Source organism: Tasmannia lanceolata, unplaced genomic scaffold (genome assembly GCF_043159265.1).
Source record: "Tasmannia lanceolata isolate RefF3 unplaced genomic scaffold, GAP_Taslan_0.1 ptg000008l, whole genome shotgun sequence".
In the NCBI taxonomy this organism is placed as follows: Eukaryota; Viridiplantae; Streptophyta; class Magnoliopsida; order Canellales; family Winteraceae; genus Tasmannia; species Tasmannia lanceolata.
The window spans coordinates 55,242,952-55,255,442 of record NW_027518685.1 but is presented as its reverse complement, the minus strand read 5'-3'; the positions used below and the strand labels follow the sequence as shown (position 1 = coordinate 55,255,442).

The following is a 12,491-nucleotide window of genomic DNA, read 5'->3' as shown; positions in this document are numbered from 1 at the left end:
ATGCACTTTCAAAAAAGCAAAAAAAACCCTTATTTTATGAAAAATGACCAAAGGGCCCTTATGTCATAAAAATGACCAAAATCCCCTCATCTTATAGAAAATAACTAAAATACTCTATCTCATGGAAAATAGCACACCTATTTGCATGACCGTGACCACTAGGTCACAATGGAACAACCTTACCGTTGCGCTAAGGCTCGCCCTCTGCAAAGCAGGTGTAAGGCTGCGTACATCTAGCCCTCCCTAGACCCTGCAATGGCGGGAGCCTCGTGTACTTGGCCACCCTTTTATTGGTCCCTGCCATAGATTGACCCACGATATTTTTTATTTGGACCTACGCCATTGTTTATTTGGACTCGCAACTTAGCCCACAAACTTTTTGGGACAATAGTAAAAATTGGAATGAAAAATACTCTTATTTTAAAACTCCAACATCTGATTTCTTTACAACTAATCCTTTTTAGTGGATCTCACAACATTTATTTATTTGGACCCTCAATTGGGTCCCCACAAACTTCCTATAGTAATGGTAAAAAATTAGAATGTAAAACTTTAAAACCCAGATTACTTAACATCCCTAGTGAGGTCCCTACTCGAAGAGTCCTAGGCATTCTTAGAGTGACCCACAATGCCGCAATCCACAAGACTTCATTAGAGTGACCAACAATCCGGGAAATCTTTTGGCATTTTAAAATCCCCGCGACTAACCCTCCCTAAAGGATCTTCCTACGAAGACTCTTTCACGTGCATCCCAAAACGGGAGGGCTTTTCTTCACAAATGAGAGATTTTCATCTTGGGCTGCTTGGAGGAGTGAAATCTTCTTCTTGGAGGATAGATTTTGACGACTTATTCTTTTCTTTTGTAAGCCCTTCTAGAAGAGTAACTCCTTTAGTTGGAAAAGATTTTGACTCCATTTTTGTAAGGAGTCCTCTCGGAAGAGGAATTCCCTTGAGTCAGAGATGTTGATTTTGTAAGGTATATTCTGAGGAAGATTCTTTCACGGACCCTTGCTTTTCTTCCCGGATGAGAGAAATTTTCGTTGCGGAGATAAAAACTTCTTTCCCTTTCCTTGAGTCTTACAAAGAGAGCTCTCAAGGAATATCTTTTTCTCGCTGAGGGAAATCTTCTTAATGTGTCTCCTGGAAGAGACTCAAAATGATCCACTTCTTCTCAGAGGAAGTCTCCAAGAGCAAAGGAATATAATTAGTTAAAAATCTTTCTCACTTTTCTCTCTTATTCTCTTCTTATCCTTAGCATAGCTCTTTTTTTCTCCAAATGATTCGATCCCCCTTCCAAAATGATCGCCTCCTATTTATAGAGTTCATCTTGGGGCGGTTAGCAAATAACCACCACACCCTTTACTTTTATTCCCATGTTCTCAACTTTTTCATTCATGGGGACCTCGTCCTGTTTATAGAATTTCCTATTGCATTGTGTACTACATTTTTGAATTGATAAATCAATAGTTCAATTTGATTTTATTATGTCCTTTTCTGCCTGACAACTTCTGTTAGTGTATCTTTGAAATTAATGGTTAGTCTTTATATATGTCATGCCACTATATATAATATGTCTCAATGCTTATTGACAGTTGAGTTCTGATGATATTCCATCTTCATTCCTCAACATTATCATAAGCTAAAGCGATGCTTACGCTGCCTTGTCCTGCGTCTCTTCCTTTTCCTTGGGGGAAGGGCCAAATGACTTGGTTGCGGACATTAGGAAAGGGCATTGATCCTATAACTCAAATGGTTAGGGCTTTATGTACAACCTCAAAGTCGCAGCTCACTGGTTCATGTTTTAGACCGATTTAATTGGGGATCTTTGTATCATACATTGTTGTGGGCTGTACTCGTCATGCACTATATTTTTTTTTTTGAAGAAAGATAACATTTATTAAATAAAAGATGATTACCAGTGCGCTTCACGGGGTAGAGACTGCCCCATATACAAGGCAGCTCTAGTAGCTCCCAATTTGGCAAGGCAATCAACCAAATCGTTGGAGAGAAAAATAGAAATCACCATGCATACAAAAATCTCTAATCTCATCCAATAGATTGGCTAATCTCCACGGACCGACATTAATCCCTATGTCCCAGAACACAATGTCTTTATGCTTATTGATGGTCGAGTTCTAATGAGATTCCATCTTCAGTCCCCAACATTTTCATAAGCTAAAGCCATGTTTATGCTGTCTTTGTCTTGCATCTCTTCATTCTCTTTAGTGATTGAGCCAAATGAATTGGCTTGCTGACCATTATTATAGACATTTGCGTCTACCTCAACTGGCTGAGGTTCTCTGCCCAACATTGAAGCCACACATGTCATATGTTTAGGACAAATTTGGGTATTTGATTTGGAATTTGTTAGTCACTAGTTATATGGTTCTGTAGCATCTTAGGATTATGCAGATCAAAAGGAAACAAAAGCTAAAACATAAGCTTTTTAGGTACAACCTATGTATGATGTACGATTGTAAGTGATGTATGAAAAAAATTCTTTCATACTATTGAATTATATATATTCCACAATGTCATAGGTGCTATGTTGATCATTGGAAGAGAGAGAGAGAGAGAGAGGGGGGGGGGGGATATTTCAACCCCCGTTTCTAGCCACTCTCCTTGTTGACTTCTTGTTTTTGCTTACAAGTGGCATCCCATTTAGTGGCCCATGAACTGTTAGAGACAAAAGATTAAGAACATGAAAGTAGGTGTGTGTCAGTCTGTTGGAGTCTCTCTCTACACTTACACAGTACCCAACCAATACCAGCAAAGTGAGTTCTGGTTCTTTTGAAGGCCACTAGCAAATAGCTATAGCCTCTGTCCTTGGATTTAAAGGAAAATTTCATCTTGACTGATTTAAATCCATACCCATGCCTCTATAAAAGTTGATTTTAATCCAAAACCATACCTTTGTAAAAAATATTTTAATCGTTCAAAAGAATGCAGAATAAATCCTTTCTAAACATTCACAGGATCTTAGACGTGTTCTCAAATTGGAGGGAGCAAATCATCAAGCTTGGCCAGCAAAATTGCAAACAGCTGCTCTCCTACTTGCTGCTGAATGGTTTTTTATGGTTAATGGAATGGCTAATTGTAGGGGTGGAAATATCATCCCCATATGACACACACACACACACACACACACACACACTAAACACCATGCTATGATATGTTCTGCATTTTATATATGATTGCACAGTGCTTGATTACCTTCCATGTTGAGTCTTTTTGTTGTGATACAGCTCAAATATTGAGGTCTGTTGATGCTATTAATTCGTTGATTAACTTGGTTCCATGCCTGTTAGAGAATATGAATTGAAGTTATTGCTTTAATTCCCAACTCATGACCCATGAAGACACAGTAGACAAATACTTGTATGGATGTACGCCATTCTGAGCAAATAACGTAGAAACGTATATTAAGAAAGCACAATAAGATTGTATGCCTGGATGTTGATTAATAGTCCTAATTGCTTTAGTAAGTTACTGTAATTGCTCTAGTAAGTTAATCTAATTGCTCTAGTAAGTTAGTCCACTGGCTTGGTGATTAAACAAGCTGTGCCCAGTGTCCCATTTGTATATATCTGCAATAGAAGTTTGATATTTTATTATGGGATCCCTTTATTATTTGTTTCTGTTATTGCTTTATCAGTACTTTTTTTTTAATTTCTTGTTCACTATTTGAAAATTCATTCGTGTGCAGGCAACATTTGACTGCCTGTTGAAGACATACGGTTTCCTTACACCAGATTTCTGGAGGGAAACACGCTTTACAAAATTCCCTTTCCAGGAATATACAGATCTGTTAGCGAAGCCTACAAAGGCCATCATCCTGGAGGACGTTGAGAAGTTAGAAGCTTAAGGTTAATGAGGAGAATTTGAGGTTAGTTTTGTTCTTGGTTGGTGCTGCCTTAGGGAAGAAGTATCTTTTTCTGGTTCAAGGACTTGAATCTTTTCTTATTGTGAAAGAGTTTTGTTTGATTTTATTATGTCCCTTTTACCCTCATGGGGCTATGTTCTGTTAGCATGCCTTACTTTATCCAATTCCAGAAAGTGGTGTCAACTTTTACCCTTGATTAAACTAGCCTTTGATTGTTTACTGTGTTAGGTTTGGTGTTGTTTTTTCTCTATTATTTTCTTATGTTTTTTTATACTGAAATGCTAAAATGATGGTAGCTGTTAGGCTTGTTCCTAATGGGCACTATGTTACGGTCATGGTTTTAAATTTTGGCCGAAAACCGAAATTTTTTATTTCGGTCAAGACTGAAACCGAAATCGGGTATACCTGAAACGCTTCTTTTTTTTTTCAGCCGAAATTCAAGGAAATTCTGCCCAAAAATCTCTATTGATTGTTCTAAGGATAAGAAGAGAATAATTGATATTAGTTGTTGATTGTTCTTGGTATTGTTATTGTTGAGTTAGAGTTTATTTTAGAGTGGAGCTTTGTGCTGCTATGCTATTTTATGATTTGATTTACTTTTCGGGTGAAATGGAGATCCCAATTATTCTGTGTAGTGAAGCCGTGAAGGATGGTTTTGTGGGTCCTCTCTCATCATTATGTTGTTAAGTCTTAGCTTGGTTATTAACTTTTGTTGTGCTACTCTACCATCTCTGTTGAGTAATATTATAACTTATTAACCATCAGTAAGTACAAGAAGTTTTTTTTCCCTTTATATTTCATCAGTAGTGCATCTATGGTTGATGTATGAACCTTTATATTTCATTTCTAAGTTTGAAGTAGTGCATCATTACAGTCAATCTACACATGTAGTGTATTTTGCCACATTATGTTATTTTTATGTAAGGTATTTTGATGTACAATTCGTACAAATTTAAGCTATTTAATGTCTCTATGTTGTCTATTCCAAATGGGAACTTTATAAGGTATAGAGATGATGGTTGTTGGGATGTATTGGAGAGGGGGCTGATGGTGGATTGTTGAAGGAGGTGATGTTGAGATGGAGGAGAGGAGGCTGATGGTGGATTGTTGAAGGAGGTGATGTTGAGATGGAGGAGAGGAGATGTGTTGGCAGGGAACTACGAGTTCCATCATGACATGTAACAGATAACTTTTAGAGCATGGAACTTTGATGAATTTTTTATTTTTATTTTGTGTGTGTGTGAGCCATTTACTTTCTTTTGCAGCTGAAAATGTGGTCAGAGCAGGTTGGAAAACTTACAGATGATGGGCGGCAGAGTTCAGTTGCTTTGGAGAGTACTAGAAGTAGACTATTGGATGTACAGAAAGTATCTCAGGAGCTAAGGCAATCTTTGGATGTATCACAATCCAAGGTTCAGAGAAGCAGACTCAATGTTGCAGAGCTGCAGATAGAACTAGAGAAGGAGCGGTAATCAATTATTTAGTTTTATTTAAAAAAAAAAAATCAATTATATACTTTTCTCTTTTCTATATTCTCTGGAATGTAGCCCAAATGCTTAGAGTTTCAATAATTTTATCAGGTTTGAGAAGAAGAGGATAGAAGAGCAGTTGGAAGTTGCAAGAAGGAAAGCTGCCTGTCTTACTGCACATACAGAGGGCTCATCAGTCTTGGAAAAGCATCAACAAGAACTCCGAGAATACAATGAAATACTGGGTGATGGAAAGGTTGGTTGTTTTCCCTCTTCTTCTTCTCAGATTATATGTTCTTCTTTTATCGCCATTTCCCCCCTCACTTCTTTATTGTTCTTTTTTTTTTCTCTGTTTGGATATTTTTTCCTCAAGGAGCGGTTCTGTTTTGATTACAGCTTCTGCATTGGATTATCTTCACCATCAAGGTCATACTCCAATCATTCACTGTGATTTGAAGCCAAGCAACATTCTTCTTGATGAAGACATGAATGGCCATGTGGGTGAATTTGGGATAGCGAGGTTTGATTCAAAAATCATTCGCAACTCCTCTGAAGATCAAGGCAGCACGAATGGTCTAAAGGGAACTGTTGCGTTCATTGCTCCAGGTAACAATTTATTTAGTTTCAACACATGAATCATTCCCTGTTTCATGCACATTTTGAACCCACAAATCAGCCCTGCTACTAGCATTTCAGCCCATGAATATGCTCCCTGCTAGCACATTTCAGCCCATAGATATACTCACTGTTTTAGCACAATTCTGTCCTTGGATTCAGCCTTAGTTTTTAGCACAATTCTGTCCATAGTTCACCCCCCGAATCAGTCCCAGTTCTTTCACAATTCAGTCCTTTGATTCAGCCCATGTTTTGCACTGATTCAGCCCTTGTAGCGTAGGCTTTCTCTGCTATAACAGTGAACCATGAGAAGGTGCATCCTTGGATAATGAGAATTCCCTGTTTTGAATATTTATATTATGGCTTTATATATAGCAGCCCTCATTTCAACCATGTTTTACACAGGTTCAGCCCTCATTTTAGCCTCTGTTTTGCAATTGCAGTTCATGATTCATTCCCTGTTTTATTCACATTGTTAAGCACAATTCTGTCCATGAGTCAGCCCCCGCTCTATGCACATTTCCAAACACAAGTCAGCCCCGGTTTTATGCACATTGTTAAGCACAATTCTGTCCACAAGTCAGCCCCCGCTTTATGCACAAGTTCAAGCACAAGTCATCCCTGGTTTTATTCATTTTTAAGCACAATTTTGTCCATGAGTCAGCCTCCGCTTTATGCACATTTTCAAACACATTTCAGCCCCTGTTTAAGCACATTTCACCCCTGTTTTTACACAGTTTCAGCCCCCGTTTCAGCCCCTGTTTTTACATAATAGAAACATAAAATCATATGACTATTAATCATATCAGACTCCCAGAATCTATAATACATTCCTTCTTTTGTACATACAATTTGTTTAGCCATTCTTGAATTATTTGGTCAACTTTTCGAACTTCTTTTTCTTTTCGTTCATTCAACATCCTCTAAGTGCATGGATGGAATGATTTGTCACTAGGAAAACTATCATTTCTCCAACCCTAAGTACCTTTCATATGGTTGTATTCTGTTTGCATCAAAAGTTTACATATTAGCCTGATAGTATTAACATGGCTCACCATGTCTGTCATTGCGTTGCAGCCCTTTCAGTGCTGGTAGATATCACAGCCTTGTGATTGAAAATTATAGTTTTCCTAGTGATTCACTTGAGATTACAGCATGGACAGAAGATGGGTTGATTATGGCTGCTCGTCACAAAAAATACAGGCATGTCCAGGTGTGGTTTCTTCTTCTTTTACTATTTTTTTTCTGGTTACATCTGCAGCCTTCCATTTGCCCAACTCTTTACTATAGTTTCCAGGTGTTGATGCGCACCACTGGTACATTAAGGAAAATGTTTTCTGGCATGGCCTAGTTTTCCATTTTTGGCTGAATTTATCTTCATCACTGGTATGTGACTGTTTACAGTATTGGTACATGATTAGGTACATTATGGGTATTTTACTATACATGGTACATGATTACATGTTTCATGTTTGATAGAACAATTTATATTCTTTCTATCTTTTTAGGCTGCTATCTGGTTTTGATTTTTGATTTTGTTCTACATCAGCATAGCCTTTTTTAGTTGAAGTTTCCCAATATAAGTTCTTTATGTCTACGTCAATGTTCTAAGCTCTGTATGGATCGGTTCCTTTGTTTTTTTTACCGTGTCTATAAGAGAATTATCTCTCTTTTTTTACTCTGTTCTTTTTTCCAGTCAGACAAAATAAACTAATGTATCCAGCTTCTTCACATGCAACAGAAGTGAACAAATTTCTCTTAGTAAAAGTGGCCTGCAAGAAAAGACATGCAGAAAATTAAACACCTTCCTTTCCATGCTCTGCTGGCCGCAAGACATTGCTCACAGGTTTGAGGCTCTACTTCCATTCCCATTGAATTTAAGCAACTTTATTTCCTTCCACTGGTCAACAAAGTGGTAATATGGTCCATGCTTTAGTGAATGTTGAAAAAATGCCATTGAGTTGAGAATTGTGGGTTTTACTCTATTTAGCTTAGAATTGGTTGTCAATTAAAGTGCTAAGAAGTATGTCTTACTTTTTTTTTCCATAGGTTCACTGCCTCTTATTTATAACCATCTGAGACAAGGCTGTCAATCCATGGAATCAAGTAAGGTCAAAACCAGATAGCAATACCAAAACATTATAGTTCATACTTTCTTTTTCACAGGTTGCGTCTCTTGAGAGCAGTATTCATGAAACCTTTCAATGTCAAATTTTTGGAGTTCCTGTTTTATGTTCGTCAAGGGCTTCTAGGTTTTTTAATCAAATGGCTTCAAATACACCTATTTTGTGGGCAAAGAATCTTATATTCGAAATTACATTACTGTTGGTGTGGAATTTTTGAGCTACATGGTTGCTATGTTAGTTAATCAAATGGCTTCAAATACACCTATGTTGTGGGTAAAGAATCTTATATTCGAAATTACATTACTATTGATATGGAAATTTTTATTGTGTATCATTATTTACCTTGGGAAAAAACTCATTTTCGCTATACAGTAGCTATGTCATGGAGCCAAAGCTTCTAGTCTCTTCTTATTTGTAACTTCTTATCTTTCCATCATTCATTTGGATGCCTTTTTTCAATGCTTTTATGCTACGTAACAGTGACTGCAATTAGTTATTTGGATGCCTCACTTGATCAGGACAAATTCTAGAGCGGGAAAGGATTTTATCAATTGAACAAACTGTTTGTACTATCTTGACATCGAAACTTATGTTTTTTTTTGGTTGGCCGAAACTTATGTTTCTCCATGGTGTACTCAATTTTCATGTATCTTGCCATGGTTCAATATCATACGGGAGACATGGCGGGGACCACCCTAATGGTGATGCTCTGCACAAGGATAGCAATCCCATGTTTACCCTAATGGGGATGCTCGGCACAAGGATAGCAATCCCATGTTTAACCTAATGGGGATGTTTGGCACGGGATGCATATTCTGCTCAGAGTTACAGGCCAATGGGCATCTTCTCACATTGAAGGTACTTCCCATTATATCACTATCTTTAACACAATCCTTGCTAAATTACAAGTTCCAATTGCATCATTTTTGTAACCCCGCTGAATTACGGTTTCCAGTTATATTTTCTTAGTATATATGGATTGAAATATTGGTGTTTTAGTTGTGTACTGCAGTCCAACCACTAAAAGTGCTGCTTGGGCATTATCGTGGAAAATTACATGGACTTTAGCTTTAAGATATTCTTCAAGTTCTTTCTACAATACCTTGATCTTTTTCAAAAAGTAGTCAGCATCTTGGAAATGCTAAAAAAAAAATATTCCTCCTTTTTTATAGATAAATATGGCTTTAAAGTTGAGTTGAGTATGGCTTTAAATTTGCGAGGCTTTTCTTTTGTAATTTCTTTCTTCCAAGAAAGCTTTTTGATTTTTCTTTCACGAGACCTACTTTGTTTGCAACTGCACATTGGGGCATGGATGTGGTGAAATTGACCCATCAAGTTTGGGGTCTATGTCTGCCCTTCACTAATGTAAACACTATCATGTAATCTTTGTGTAACCTTCCATCTTCCCTAGGCAAAGAGAAGATAAACCCACTAACCCCTTCTGATATCTGTTTTGTATAGCCATCATGTCTTATCTCTTTGAGTCAGTTTTAGAGAGGGGGGCTGTTGTTTTTTTTCCCTGATTCAATATGTTTTATTTTAGATTTTGAATTATGTTTTTTTTGGAACTCTAGGCTAACTACCAAGTAAGTGGATCGAGGTTTTGAATTGTTTCAACCGTAGCATTTAAGATAGCAAGGGGGGTGGGCCTGTAGCTCAATGGTTGAAGCTTTGTATCTCAACCTGTAGCTCAATGGTTGAAGCTTTGTATCTCAACCTCGAGGTTACAGGTTCGATCCTAGCATACCTATCAAAAAAAGCACAAGATACCAAGGAAATAGAGACCAATATTTGCAAGTTACAAGTTTCTGGAGAGCTCTTTCTCTTGGATTTAGTCTACGGGATTGTGATTTTCCTTCCCTCGGGCCACTTTTCTACTTTTTCTATTCACAATGCACCCCACAAATTATCTATTTTCCTCATATGTTGTATGGTTTATGCTCACTCAACTGTATCAATTTTATTCTAGATCATTGTGATCCTTTGGTTGCTATGAATAATCGCCATCTAGCTCACTAAGCTTTGTAACTTCATAAAACTCAAATGGACAATTTAATGATAGATTGTAACATTATTCATTTGCTATGGCCTAGGGAGGGCTATCATAAAATCCGGATTTTTCATCTTGGCATATAGATAAAATCCAGAATTTTACATGTCTTTCAAACTAAAACGTGGATTCTAAATACCACTTATCCAAACAGCCCCTTAAGGACCATATGAAGTAAGCCCTGTAGTAATTGAAAACTAATGCTGAGTTTCTTTTTGTCCCTGAAAATTTAGTGGTTTGCTCTAACTCATATGGCATATTGTTTTCTTATGCAGATGGGTTTTGGGATTAACTGAATTTGGGAAGAAAGCAAATGATTTGATGTATCTGATGCACATCATCCTAGAAGAGAATTCATTCTAGGCAGTGAATGTAGCACAATAATGTTGTCACAGTCGAAAGATACACTATGGGCTACCCTCCGTATCTTCCTGCATGCAGCTGCATACCGGTATCATCCTGTTCAGTGCTTATGTTTTGTATGCCGCCTTTATATAGATTCTGAAGATGGTGCCCAGAGATATATTCTTTCGTTTTACAAAATATTCGCAATTGGCCCATATTTAAATATCACTTTCTACAAATTCATGTGTCAATCTTAGTTATAATTTTAGTTATGTTGAATGTAACCTTACCTTTCCTTTCCTCATTTTAGAAAATGACAAACAAAGAAAGATACAGATATCATTCCCAATTTTTTTCCATTTTTGTCAGTATGCATAGCTTTTTTATACATATATAGACGTTGTCTTGCATGTTACACTCCATAGTTCTGATTGGCATTTGTTTGGAAGCATATATAGATGTTGTTCTACAGGTTCCTGCACTTTACAATTATGACTCGTATTTGTTCAGATATATCGGGGTTGCTGCCCTATCAGTTTTCACATTCTCAAGTTATGTTTTGGGATTGGTCATAAGCATATAGCCACTACTTTACAGGTTTTCACATTTCATAACCATGTATATGGCTGTTGCCCACAGGTTTATACACTCATATTGTGATTACACTCGGCCACTGTCCCATTGGTTTATGCACTAGTTCAGTCATTCACTGGTTCAATTTTACTATTTTTGTATTGGATAATATGCTGATTTTTATAGTTTTGGCATTGGGGGTTCACTCTAGTTATTCATACAGTGTAAAGGTACAATGACATGCCCAAATGTTTACTCCTTATCTGTTTGGTTTGAATACATAATATTTGGTGCGCTGGTGAGGCATATGGTGATTTCATAGTGTTTACAGAACTCATTGTCCACTTGCAGATTCAGATGAACATATTCAAGGGGATTCAGACCCTCAAACGCTGGCAGAAAACACAGAAGCAAAGGAATATGAAGTGAAAGAATGCACTACAAACAATTCAGTTGAGGTTGATGATGTCTGTCCATTTGCTCTGGCCACTGATTGAAATAGTATAGTTTTTGGTTTTTATAAATGTGATGTGTATATAACATAACAGGTTCTAATTGTAAAACAGGTTATGTATCAAACAAATTTGTTATTCCCGTGTTTTGGGATCTGCTGAAAATAATTTTTTTTTTTAAAAAATGTAACTTTTAGCGGCGGTCATGACCGCTGCCGTATGGTGCAAAACCCAGTCCATTGTTAGATCTTTAGTCGCGGTGACAACAACTTATTCAGATATTTAGCAGCGGTCTTAACCGCTGCTATATGTATATATTTAGCAGCAACTTCAGCGACCGCTGCTATATGTATATATTTAGCAGCAACTTCAGCAGCGGTTATAACCGCTGCTATATTCAGATATTTAGCAGCGGTTAGGACCGCTGCTAAATATAAACATATAGCAGCGGTTCGAACCGCTGCTATATTGGCGAACCTAGACTATTAAGAGTTGAAAACAGTAGCGGTCATAACCGCTGCTAAATAGTTCCATACACAAGCGGTCCATGTAGCAGCGGTGAGAACCGCCGCTATAACATATAGCGATGAGAGATTTAGTAGCGGTTAAATAACCGCTACTAAAGGTAATGGTAGCGGTTTTGTGGGCTTTGAGCAGCGGTCTTGCCTGCTGCCAAAAACCATTTTTGTTGTAGTGCATAACCACCACCAGTCTTGCATACGTGCACGTGTTGTGGAGTGGCTTATCTCAGTCACTTGGGTTGTGGACCCTAAGCACGAAGAGTGGGTGCGACTATGGGATCGCGCACTGAACAAGAACAAACTATAGGAGCGCGCACCACCATCGGTATTGAATAATACTGGGAAATAATAGAAATGGCAGATATTCTTTCATTCACAAGTAAAAGAACCTTTACAAAAGGAGGGCCTCTAGGCCAAAAACAAAAGAGAAATACATCCGAGGCTCCATTAAACTACG

The 12,491-nt window shown here is 37.5% G+C and overlaps 1 protein-coding gene across 5 annotated transcripts; it reads left to right on the top strand.

The window, feature by feature from the left end:
• The first annotated feature begins 3,749 nt into the window (after positions 1 to 3,749).
• Positions 3,750 to 11,758, top strand: LOC143885362 (E3 ubiquitin-protein ligase BRE1-like 1). 5 transcript variants are annotated; one of them, XM_077389500.1, is made up of 11 exons: positions 3,750 to 3,886; positions 4,888 to 5,061; positions 5,149 to 5,351; positions 5,464 to 5,608; positions 5,749 to 5,958; positions 7,045 to 7,180; positions 7,265 to 7,353; positions 7,709 to 7,813; positions 8,017 to 8,951; positions 10,419 to 10,594; positions 11,413 to 11,758. In XM_077389500.1, the coding sequence occupies exons 3-5, from the start codon at positions 5,155 to 5,157 to the stop codon at positions 5,806 to 5,808; spliced, it is 402 nt and encodes a 133-aa protein (XP_077245615.1). In that variant the 5' UTR covers positions 3,750 to 3,886; positions 4,888 to 5,061; positions 5,149 to 5,154; the 3' UTR covers positions 5,809 to 5,958; positions 7,045 to 7,180; positions 7,265 to 7,353; positions 7,709 to 7,813; positions 8,017 to 8,951; positions 10,419 to 10,594; positions 11,413 to 11,758. The 5 variants fall into 5 exon arrangements, with proteins under 5 accessions (XP_077245615.1, XP_077245614.1, XP_077245616.1 ...); XM_077389499.1 differs by having other exon boundaries at positions 7,258 to 7,353; XM_077389501.1 differs by lacking the exon at positions 7,265 to 7,353.
• The last annotated feature ends 733 nt before the right edge of the window (positions 11,759 to 12,491 follow it).